Source organism: Hydractinia symbiolongicarpus, chromosome 10 (genome assembly GCF_029227915.1).
Source record: "Hydractinia symbiolongicarpus strain clone_291-10 chromosome 10, HSymV2.1, whole genome shotgun sequence".
Taxonomy (NCBI): domain Eukaryota; kingdom Metazoa; phylum Cnidaria; class Hydrozoa; order Anthoathecata; family Hydractiniidae; genus Hydractinia; species Hydractinia symbiolongicarpus.
In genome coordinates, this window is record NC_079884.1 from 14,541,370 (window position 1) to 14,554,074 (window position 12,705).

Here is a 12,705-nt window from a genome sequence, read left to right on the forward strand (position 1 = left end):
TAAAAATTACAATGGCAGCTAAAAGCTGATGGTAACCTACCTTTTTTTGTATGGTTTTTTTTGCTTGTGCAAATTAAGCATACAATTTTCATTTTAAGGCTGATTTTCCTGTAAGTTTCTTTTTAATTAAGGTTTCAACTGTGATGGTTTGACTATAAAAGTTATGTTTTACCACGGAACAATATCACAATAGGCCGTCATTAAAAATATGTTATGTTCACGTCCTGTGATCGTCTCACTTTAGGTAATAAAAACCCGAGTCGGTAAGTCGGAAAAAACCTTTTTTCGCAAGATGTTTAAAAAAAAGAAAAGAATTTTAGCGAGAACTAATTTTTGCAAAATTGACAAGAACTCGCAAAAATTAATTCCTGTAAAAAATTATTTCCTTTAGGGTCCTGTGGCTACTGACAGTTTACAGGGGGCGGCGGCCAAAAAGGGTCTGCAAACGATGGAGTTAGCGCTATACTGTTTTGTGGCCCTGGGAACGAACTTACTTGTTCCGACCTGAAAATCCTGGGGAAAAATACACATGACCGACCGACCGACTCATTTTTGGAGGGTCTTTAGGATGCGAACATAACATAACATTATTTCTAAAATCTACAAAAATAAAGTTTAAAATCTACAAATTAATGTCTATGTGGTATTTCTTTTTATGCCTGTCATGCACGCATACAGCTATCAGAACTTTGGTTAAAATATTGGCACAACTTTATCACATAATATTAGAACAGCTTATAATGGTATTAGCTATTATAAACCTTTTTAAATGTTTAAATTTTTCACTGAACCCCTTTTGGCTGCTGTTGTAGACTAAAAGATGCAGGCGCTAGTTGAATGGAGGCCCTTTTCAATCTGTTTCTTAGCACAAAGGTATCATTTTATGACTTTATATGAATATATATAGCTATATATGTCAATCAGAGGTTATTCATCTACACTCGATAATAGTTTACAAGGTCAACAATGTCTCCATAAAAAAATGGGCTAAAAAGACTTTTTTCAGCAGGATCTGCCATGCAGTTGTTAGAACCAGAAGGGCTTACTGCAAAAAATGTGACCATTAAGGTTTTATGGCTAGCTAAATTATTCTAGCTATCGTGATTCCCATTTGCACAAGAATAAAAGAGCACAAAATGAGTCAGCAGGTTAGCTAGCTATCGAGCGACTAGCAAAACTAAATACATATAACTCCAGTTTAGCTAGCTGTAGAGAGCTCAAGTCTAGCACAGGCTAGAGAAACCACATGGTCAGCTAGCTACATAGCTTTTTTATATTAAAATAAAAGTTAAATAATCACTGCAAAGAAAAACAAATAACTGAGTAGTTTGATATATCAGCGCTAAAAGCTAGAAAAAAAACCCTAAACAAACCCTGATGACCTATGCCCACTCTCCTTTTTAGAATCGAAACCAGCTTCTCGTTCCAAATCAGCCATTATGAAAACAACTTTCCGTAAATTATTAAGTACCGGATGATTTATTACCGCCTATATTTATCGCTCCGTACCTGAATTGAATATTAGAGTTCTTTGTGTGGCGAGGGAACATACTGCAAAAAACATATGGCAAAATTTTGATATTACATTTATGTTTTAACGCATAAAAATACAGGGCAACATGGAGGAAAGGAAATTAAAAAACACAATAAATAAACTACAGTATTTCTTTAATACGATGGATGATGATGATTGCTCTGCCGTCCCCAATAGTTTGATCGATTTCCTCCGATCGTTAGTGCGGCTGGTCGCTTATAATTTATACCAACTATTTGTTAGTAACCTGTGAAACATCCACGGAGTTACCCATCTTAGCAAAGTGAATAAAAGTATATCGCGTTTGCTATTTGATATTCTAATGTGCCCGTGACACGACTCTGCACACGCATACACCACACACACAGATAGAATAACGGTTATTATTAATATAGCGTTATCAAAAAGGGTTCTAGTGCATTTAATCCCAATTTCTTCTAAATTATTAGACATCAAACGACAACAAAATAATTTTCATACCAAAAAAGACCGGCTTGGTGACCGCAGGGCCCACGCAACGGTTTTGAAAGTAAAGGGGCCACAAAAGATGTTGCAAAATTAGAGAGTCAACCGAGGCGCCACTTTGGTACCTTGGGTTGACTGCTCCGAGGACACCAATTGTTTTAAAACGACATATGTGTTTTGTAAATTAAAGTCTTATGCGCTCAATAAAGTAGATTTTACAAGTAAGATTCTTTAAGTAATAATAAATTCATAACCTATCTACAGGAAGGAACGCTATCTAAAATATAATACAAAACAAGAATTTAAAAATCCATCAACAGATTTAACAAAAATCTTCCTTTCTAGTTGGTTTGAAAGCAACGAACATCTACCAAGAAAATGTTGTCAGTCAAATCCTTATAAAAGCAAGTAAAAGCTAGCCAATGCATTGAAGTGCTTTAGCGACATGGTAAATTGAAGCCAAATTTTCAGTCTACGTCTAATGAAAACGATCCTTTGAAATTAGCGCTTGTATCTCCACCAACAAAGTGCTTCATCAGACGACTGAGATGATTTGCTTTCTTTACACAAAAAGATTTCAAAAATAGGAAACCGTAAGCACTGCAATGGCTTATTTCAGTTCCATTCTTTAATAGAAGGAAGCTGTAAAAACACGCATTTACTTTCGCTTCGAAAATTTAATTTTCTCTTCCTTAGGAAAAAAATGATTCGCAAAAAAGAGTGGTTGACTGATTAAAAAATGCTACATCTATCTACTACCTTATCAAATAAAAAGGGAGCGCAGAACGTCAATAGAATTGATGAAGCATAAAAAAATTGATATGGAAGGGTTTGCAAAATTTAGTTTCTGGATTCGTAGTTTAACTTGATCCAATGCATATAAGAAAAAGGTTTCTCTAAGAATTTAACTGTAAATAGTCTAAACCTTTTTTTTCGTAAAATATTATTTTTTTTATTTAGGATAAGGCTGTCTATAGCTCTTGCATTTGTTTTTCATCAGCGTTTTTGCGCTAGCAGAAGAATTTACACAAAACAGCATCAACGAATCCACCGTTCTTAAAAACTTTCGAATTAAAGATATAAGTTTGTAAGAAGTTGCTTCCGTTGCTTCAGCTGGCTGTTACTGTAGAAATTAAAATTAGAGTACCCTACATTACTTTTCAAGTGCACTTCACAGACGTTATAACCCCGCAACACATTACTGCTTCTGACACACACTTCACAGCACAAAACACTATCGATACTGCGGACAATATATCTACAATTTCAGAAGTCAACTCTACTTTCAAAGACGTATCTACACAAGAAAGAATTACCGCATCTGTGCCTAGGAGGATGAAAAAAGTCTGTGCCTAACGCGTTTGTAACAGACTTCTCACTTTTGTTGTAGAAGAAAAATGCTACTCAAAGAGATCGTCCTTTCTTTGCTGATATGTATATAACATACTCAATTTTGTTCGTAGATATCACATAAAGAAAGTGCTATGTGGGCAACAACTCAATTTTGTTACCATTGAAGATACTATAACAGGAAACTGCACGTCTATTGTGAAGGGTACGTCAACCGATGTTGACGCAGAAAAATTGGACGCAATTGAAAGATTGTTAATGTCCTCTTGGGAGTTATTTAATTACGAAATAAGCAAACGTTTATTAGCTGTTCCAACTCCTTTGTTTAGTGCACTATATGTAAACGTTAACCAATTAGACCATTGTGCTATGCCAGAAAAAACAATCGAATACAAGACAAAAGTGATTTATTATTCAATCAACAGATTTACAATTTGTAGCAGACTTTGTGATACCGTTGTTCTGTCTGAGAAATCATGCATCCTAGATCTAGTATCATGAATGACTTTAACTTATCAACACAATGGTCAGCGAAGGTCCTGAAATTCGGTAGAATCGTTTCCGTTTGTTTTCGCATATTACATAAATATCTTATATTTCCAATTCGATGTATTCGTTATAAAAATAGGTCCCGTCTCGTCAATAAGACGATCTAAAAGAGAACTCTGCAAATAATGCAGGTGATTGTAATGTTTAGTCCTATAAGAAAAATTTGTGACGTGATGGAAAAGTGATTAGGTTGTAGTGGCATATTTGTTACACAAAAATGGGGTAAAAGTGAGTTGATGGCAGTTTGCAACTAATTGCGCCATAACGCCATATCAGTATCGCGTGGCCTTGTGGTTATAGAGTTCGCTTCGTAATCACAAGGTCCGTGGTTCGGTTCACAGCGCGGGCATGTTTAGCAAGTGTCTTTACTACAGCTACGGGTCAACCCGTGCCATGTGAGGGAAAATTGGGTAGGTAATGCCGGTGTATACATGTATACATCCCGAACACAGGACCCACATTGATAACAGTGTTTCAAACACTGAAGTGGCTATGTCCTGTATAAATATTCGGAATAATAATAATAATAATAATTACAAAATTCGCAAAATTGAAAACACAGATCAGACAGACCATTAAATTGGTACTTAAATACCCTAAGTGGAAAAATAATATATTAATTTTTTTTGATTTTTTTTTACATTTTCTGTAATAGCTATCAGATTAAATTCTACAGGGAAGATGGGTAGTCAAAGATGTAATTCCATGAATTCTAATTGGTGGTAACATCGTTACAGATGGTTAAGACATTCACTTAAAACATTAACAACGGGTTTTTACTCTTTCCGGACAAACATAACAAGGGGAAAAGAAAAACAATAGTTTAGAGGAATTTTATCAGAAAAAAAGTGAAAAGAGGCGACGTTTCCAATGAACGCAGTGATCTGGTTTCTTTTCGGATATTGCATTGCAAACAAGTTTTAGAATTCATGTCTTAACAGCAATTGTACTGGTGTTAGTTACCCCTGCCTTTAATTGAAGTTGATGTAGATTTGTATCCAACTTATCGTTAATTTTAGTGTGCTGATTCTCCATGGACTTTGCAGCTATCATCTCAGCAATAGTTGAAGTCGCGAGCAGTGTTTTATTTTGCATTTTTTTTATCGCTTGGCATAGAATACGTTCAATCTTCGATTCGATATCTAGCAGCCATAGTTAACGTTTACAAGCTTAGAATGCCGAACAAGAGAGAGCATTTACAACAATACCAAAAATTTTATATTCTTGTTCATGCGCATGCGTATGAAAACGCCCTTTTACTTTCAACTTCTTAGCTATCTATCTATGTCAGAAAACAACTTACAATTGGAAATGGAAATGAAATAGATCGACTTGCAGTGTTGTTTTTCGAACTTTAAATTATTAATCTTTTAATTTAACCTCGTCCCCAGGAATTTGTTAGTTTCAGCATAGTCATAAGGTTTAACTGCTCGTATAACCTAAAACATCCCCTCTCCCGTTGAAAAATTGAGACAGCATTATATAAAATTTTCAAAAAGCATAAACTGGCCGATTCTGAAGGATGTGGAAAGGCTACTTGTGCCTGTGTAGGCTTGTCCCGACACATTTAGTAACTACGTCAGGTATTACAAACGCATGAAAATATTTATTGTAAAGAATTGCAGATCTAACGTTGGAGCAAGCTATTTGTGACGACGCATACTGCCAAAGCAACCTGTCATTTTGTTACATGAAACAATTTTATTATTTGGACCATCAAAGGATGTTTATGTAACATTGTATGACTAGTCGTTAAGCCCGTGGAAAAATCCACGGGTTGCCCGTCTTTTTTATACCGCATTGCGTGCGTCCTGCTACCTGCGCAGCTAAGCTACCATTTTGCGTGACAGACAGACGGACGGACGGACAGACGTATACGGGTATTATAATATAGATAACTACTTAAATTCCGAAATATAGGTTCATGTCCAATGTATTTTTGCTACGTGTATGTACTTACATGGGTGTATGTGACCTTCTTTTGTCATGGGTACAATAACATCAGTATGTATAATGTTGTTCAGGAGATCGCCATGGTATGTAGGTATTGTTGGTTAGTTTGACTTCTTTGTATGATTAGGCGTTTACGTGTGGTGAAACTGAATTACGTTGTTGTACCATGACATTGATACAACAAGGTTGCACCCTCGTTCCAAGGGTTTTTTGACTTCTTGATATGAACAAAAAGACAAAAAAACCAGGGGACGAGGGTGAAAAAGCTTTCACAATAAATTATTGTTCCATTCTCTTTTACTTGTATTAAAGCAAGACAGTTGTGCATTTATTCGATGATGAACGTGCTTTTAAATTGTTTGCTTTTAAAATAATTTCCGTTCCTATGAGATCTCTTTACTTCGGTTTAATAGGGAGTCAATAGCGAAACACAAGACTGTGTTGAATTTTGCAACGGCATGCTAAGACATGCAGGAAGAAGGAAAACAGACTGCTTGGCAGGATCTTTTGTAGTTTAACTGGGAAATTCTTCATTATGAAAAACATTTTTACAATGAGGAAAAAGGTTTTTCACAAGAAAGATGTACGCTAAGTACCACCAATTCCAAGTAATCATTCTTGCATGCAGTGCTGAAGCAGTCATCAAATCGTATTCGATTCTCAATTTGTTATTTCGTTGCACGATAAAAATCACTTGTTTTACACAACTTGAATATTATCTAAACTAAAAATACCATCTCTATTTTCTCCTAGATTATTACAACAAAGCTAAAAAAATATTGTCCCATGAATGTGTATGTCAGTCCTTGCATGCTATATCCTATTTTCCGTGAAAGCACACGATTGCTTCAAATAAGGTTACCTTTTTTTGAATATTTGGAAGGGATTGGGAATCTTGATATATTTGTAGATTGTAGTCTAATGTAATATGTGATTCAACAAATGTGGACATGCAACTTACTGAGAACAAACAACATCAAGATGGAGATGCTATCATATCATATGACATGATAAGGCAGAGATGGTGGGGTGATAGCGCATTCGACTTGTAATCATAAGGTTACAGGTTCGAGTCCCCACGCCGGTGCACTTAAAGTTTCCAACCCATTTAGAGTTATCTACTGACCGCGAACCGACTTGTGCGTCAGGCAAGCAAGTTAGAGCAATGCTACAAGTATCTCTGGCGGTAATGCAACATAGTCACAGTCTGATGAAGAGCCAGCCGTTATAAAATAAAAACTTATTTATTCACTCACTCATTTACTTAGATTATATCCAGTAGGTAAGTTATTATTTCGTTGCTTGAATATAACTAAAGATATATTTGCACATAGAAAAAACACGTTTCATTTTAAATTTACTATTTATTATCCATGAAATGAAAAATAGTAATTGATTTCCGCCGGCGAGGGCGGAATCTTTAAAATCGCCTGGGAAGATAGAGAGATAGATAGATAGAGACAGCCCAGAGCCTGGACGCCTAAAACTTATCCAGGCTAAAGCCTAAATTTTCGTTTTGACACATTTAGTTCTGAGAACGAGGCTATATTGCGTTTTAAACTAATAGAAATATATATACAAAGGGTAATTCCCTCCCACCCAGGGAATTTATTTAGGTAGCCAGAAAGTTTCATGTTGGTGAAAAGCAGTTTGCTGATTGAATTGATTTATTGGTAACTAGCTATATATTTGATACTGTGAATTCTCGGATCCGGGCTGACGTCACACCGCTGAAGATTGGCCAATCTTCGCGCATGCGCGAGTAACTGCAGTGAAAACAAACGTTTTGCGCTAGCTGTGGAAAGCTTTTTTCACTGCAGTTTACTGTAAGAGAAGGTCTATGACACAATGAGTTACAACATTGAAGAAATAAGTGTCGAAGCGAAAACAAGATATTTTAATAAGCTAAAAATTGTTAATTTGGATACTTGTCCATACCAATTGTCAGCAGATGCTTGGATCAACGATCCTTCGAAGTGGCCAAACTTGGAGTACCCTGAGGTTTATGATTACTTGGTAAACACCCCTGGCGTTTTTACAAGAGAAGCTATGAAGAGTCGAAAAAGTTTGAAAGCCCACAATCAATTTGTTAGTGGATGGGTTAGAACTGTGTTTTTCTTTAAGAAAGACAAAACATGGCCATATATTTTACTGAAGGCAGAAGTTATGCCTTCTCAAAGAGTAAATGAGGATCCTCACATACCCTGGATCATTGTGGACATAAAAAATGTTAATGTTCTTTCTGCCCACTGCACATGTATGGCTGGGCTTGGTGAGTCATGTAGTCACATAGGGGCTTTGTTATTTAAAATCGAGGCTGCTGTTCGTGCTGGATTCACTAAGAAAGCATGTACTGAAGAAGCATGTAAGTGGAATGTCGATTTTGTCAAAAAAGTTGCACCGAAGAAGATTTCTGACATTAAATTTTATTCAGAGAAGGCTGTTGAGAACTTTAAGAAAAACAATCGTAGCAGTAATAAATTTCCTGGTAGTAATGTTCCACCAACTGATGAAGAAAAGGCAAGGTTTTTATCAAAACTGTCTAAATTGGACAAAAAATCCATTGTTTTGCATACATTCTCTGATTTTTATAAACCATTCGTGCCAATATATGAACCACCTAGAAGAGCCAAGTTACCAAAGTCATTGAGAACGCTATTTAGCAGTAACAACATTGATAAAGATGGTGACGAGTTACAACAAATGTCAAGAGATATTTATAATAACATGACTTTGTCAGCAGAGGTTGTTGATTACATTTACAACTCAAGTACGAAACAATCGAAAAGTTTTATTTGGCATGAGATACGTGTTGGCAGAATTACTGCATCAAAAGTATATGATGTTCTCCACACTAACTTGGAAACTCCATCAGAGTCCCTAATCAAAAGGATTTGTAAAATTTCATCTGTTGTATCCACCACTGTATCCTCTTTACGTTGGGGCCTTGACCATGAGAAACATGCTGTCGCTGATTTTTTAAAACGTAGTAACCATTTAAATGCAAAGATTGTTGATTGTGGGTTGAAACTTGTACCAGAACGGACGTATATTGGGGCTACACCTGATGGAATATTCACATGTGATTGTCATAAGGAAGAAAAGTTAATTGAAATCAAGTGCCCGTACAGTTATCGCAACATTGTTTCCTTCGCTGCTGCTGTATCTGACAACAAATTTGTTATGAATTCTGAAGGAAAGTTGAAAAAAGAGCACAGGTATTACTATCAAGTACAGTTTCAAATGTTTGTTTTCAATTGCAAAAGCTGTTTTTTTATTGTGTGGACTCCACATTGGTTACATGCTGTTGAGGTTTTGTTTGATGTGAACTTCATCAATTTGAATATGGACAAAGTTGAACAGTTTTATCTCCGACACATTATACCAGAGTTATTGACAAGAAGACTAGAGCGTAAAGTTGTTAAAGCTCCACCTCCTCCTCCTCAAGCAAATGCAAGTGAAAAATTGTATTGTCTCTGTCAGACACCCATCGTACTTCTGTTGTTGGTGTGCAGAAATTGTCGTCGACTGCTTCGGTAAGATTATATTTTGATACCCAAATTCTGAAACATTACTAAATTTAGCAAGCTTAAGAAGTGGACATGCCATAGCTTTCAGAAACCAGAGAATAATGTGATGTGAGTGCTAATAAGCTGCATATACCGTAAAAGGTGCAGGTAACACCACTGTTTGCACACAGAATTTATGTCAACTTTACTTTGTCTATCAACGAGCCTTTCATCATAGTGGAAAACTGTACGACATAAAGCCTCTCATACCCCAAAAGTCCTGCACATAACTTTAACGAAAAGCATTTAAAAATCTAGGGCAGTTCTTAAAATATCAAATTTCAAAAACTTGCATGAGCACATAGGAAATTGACATGTTTTTCACAGGTGTAAATATTTTTTTATAATATATTAAAGATAAAAATGGACTATGCAACATTAATTCAAGAATAATTTCAGAGTGAAACTTTTCAAGCAGGTTTTTGTGTGGTATATAAAATATATGAGTAGGATGTCACACTCATTGCTTTTTTGCTGAGACGTTGAAAGACAGAGATCGATAGAACGTTTACACAAGCACCAGTGTCTATTTTATACGTAATCATTGTATTGCATATTTTGCCGTTCGCTGGGCACAGAATTTGCATTTCATGACTTCTTTGCTTTTTTGACGATGGATCATCTGATTGATATCAGAATTAGCAGTTGATGACGATTGAGTTGAGTCAGGCTTGTTGTGAGAATAGACTTAGTTTGCAACTTTGATACCGCACTAGCTCTGCAGTTGGATAGTACTTTTTCAAATGTGATGTCGTTTTCGCAGAGTAGGCGTTCTTTAAATTTTTTGTCTCTTAAACCGATATCGAACGTGTATTCCATAGACTTTAAAGGAAAAGACTCCTGTTAGGTAGAAGACCTTATATTTAGTAAGAAGTTGGGAATTATGAAACTTTTTCGTACAAAAAATTACATTTTATAATTGAGACTTGAAAAAGAAACTTTTCGTTTTTCGGGAAGTCGGCTGTACGAGGTTTGTGCCCTGGGTCCATTGAACGTTGATGGCTGGTCCGTTAAATTATTGAATTATAAAAGATTGAAATCGATTGCCACACATTGGACACACATGCGTCTTCGTGGTTCTGGGTGATTCTGGTAGCTTTTATTGTACTTTCTGTTTTTTCACATTTTAGGGAACCAGTCCCAAATTGTTCTATGATACAAAACATGTTGGCACGATTTCATTGAACTAATTTTGACCCAACAATTCACAATTTCAAGCGTCATTCAAACGTGATTTGCATGTGAAGATTTGTTGACAGAAGCGGTTAAAAAAAAGATGGAACAATGATGAAACGGAAGAGCTTGCTGATTTGCTCGATTACCACTTTTCGTTGGATCCGTTTGAAATAAGAATATATTCATTAAATACAGATTATGAATTGAAATAAAAAATACTTGTAATAGCCTAATTTGTAAAGTATTTTTATATAATTCAGATTGACTTTCATGGTAAAAAATCTCACGATTAGGGATTGGTCTAGTCTGAAATGTCTAAAAATGTGTAAATTGTTATCTTTTTCGTTTAACAAGATGAATTATTATTTTCCTTTTAAAATTTAATTTTGAAGTATAATATCGTTGTTCTTTGTTTAATAGCGTCCATTTTACATTTCTAATAGTTGTCAACCATTTTTTTTTGTGAAAACGAAAGTGAAATGTATGGTGTAGAAAAGCTCAAAATTTTAGTAGTAAAAAAAGTGGCAGCTACTAACTTATACGATAGAACGCTTTAGGCAAAACTTTGCGTCAGAATGTTCCTGTACTGGTAAATTGTGAGCTAGCCATCCGGGGTTTTGTGCACCTTGCCGTCTGTTTAGGCTGCCCCGGGTAGAAACCAAAGGCGAGATAGTAGTCTATGGTCATCCTTCTTTAGTTTTAAAATAAAAAAATGTTAAATTTTCTTTTATTGGGACACTAAAACAAGATAATAGGGAGTGAGGTCAATATCGATGACGTCATAATGTTATGCCGCAGGTGCTTTTTTTAAAAAAAATTTTTGGAACATGCGCACACTTTTTTTCCTTAAAATCGCGGTTTGAACGACCGTATTAAAAGCAACAAAAGCAAGCACGAGGAACCTGCGTACCCACTTCTGTATCTTCAACAGACGGACCTAGGAAAAACGGAAACCTCACAAGAGCTTATGAGTGTGGCGGGAATTGTTAAAGCCGGTCGACTTCCTATATCTTTTGATATCCGCCAGCGAAGGCGGAATCTTTAAAATCGGCTGAGGAGATAGAGAGATAGATAGAGACAGCGCGGCTAGGCTGGACGTTTAGCGAGGCTAAAATGACTTTTAAGCCAATAAGAATCCTAACAGTGCAACAACTTGTTTTATTATCCAATGAACAATACTTTATTTTAAATTTTATATGCTATCGAAAGATAACGCTTGTGCAGTGTAGCATAATGAAGATCGTCTTATAATGCGCCATCTTTGATGTTATTAACGTTTCCCTTTAATAATTACGTCATTTCCTTCTGTACAATTTTGCAAGCACGTGGACTAAAGCTATATTCAGCAGAACTAATTAATTATTCACGATTTTTAATTTAAAGAGGAATTGTTGAGACTGAATATTTTTGGTGAAAGATAATGTATTATAGCTATAAAATCGTGACAAGTGTGTTGCAAAAGAAAAAAGAATATGTAGCCTTATGAAAATAACCTTTCGTAACTGATTATGTAAAAAAAAAAATCCTGCCACCTTTAAAGATATTTTCCAAGTTGTTTTTCAGAAAAAAAGAGAAAATAGATAAATTTTCAGCCTTGCCATTGGTCTTATTTTGTTTTTATTGTTCATCAATTTTCAGGTTTATTATTTTTTTTTAAATTGTTTTTATAAAGAAATGAAGTTTATGTAAGTTAAGTCAGCTATGATTTACAGTTACAATAATAATCAAAAATTTAAATTTAAAATTTTAGAATATTCAATGATTTTGTTCCCCCATACTTCTCAGTCCTCTTTAAAGTTCCGTACTTTTTCAGATTATTGCTAATGGCGGAAATCTTTACGCCGCAGGGCTTCTTGTTTTAATTAAAATTCACAATACAATCATAGTATTATTATGGCATTATATTTATTACCAAACACAGTCAAGACATTGGTTGCCTGTGATCGTAGCTAAAACACGTAAGTACTATCGAAGTACCTTCTTTTAAGAAATTAACAAGTCAAGAAATTAACGCAAATTAAATTAACGGTCGTGAAGTTAACGCTGTTCAATGAAATTATTTTGAAAAAGGCATTTAATTAACGAGGCTGAGCGAGGTTTTTTTCAAAA

The 12,705-nt window shown here is 35.3% G+C and overlaps 1 protein-coding gene across 1 annotated transcript; it reads left to right on the plus strand.

The window, feature by feature from the left end:
- The first annotated feature begins 7,328 nt into the window (after nucleotides 1-7,328).
- Nucleotides 7,329-12,459, plus strand: LOC130612284 (uncharacterized). The gene is made up of 2 exons (XM_057433592.1): nucleotides 7,329-9,387; nucleotides 10,551-12,459. Exons 1-2 carry the CDS (start codon nucleotides 7,700-7,702, stop codon nucleotides 10,603-10,605), a joined length of 1,743 nt encoding a protein of 580 aa, XP_057289575.1. The 5' UTR covers nucleotides 7,329-7,699; the 3' UTR covers nucleotides 10,606-12,459.
- Nucleotides 12,460-12,705: the final 246 nt, after the last annotated feature.

What these genes read in the sequence shown, in the direction of transcription:
- LOC130612284 (XM_057433592.1), top strand. Translation starts at nt 7,700, where the DNA reads ATGAGTTACAACATTGAAGAAATAAGTGTCGAAGCGAAAACAAGATAT. An exon ending in AATTGTCGTCGACTGCTTCG is followed by an intron (nt 9,388 to 10,550) that starts GTAAGATTATAT and finishes TTCACATTTTAG; the next exon opens with GGAACCAGTCCCAAATTGTT.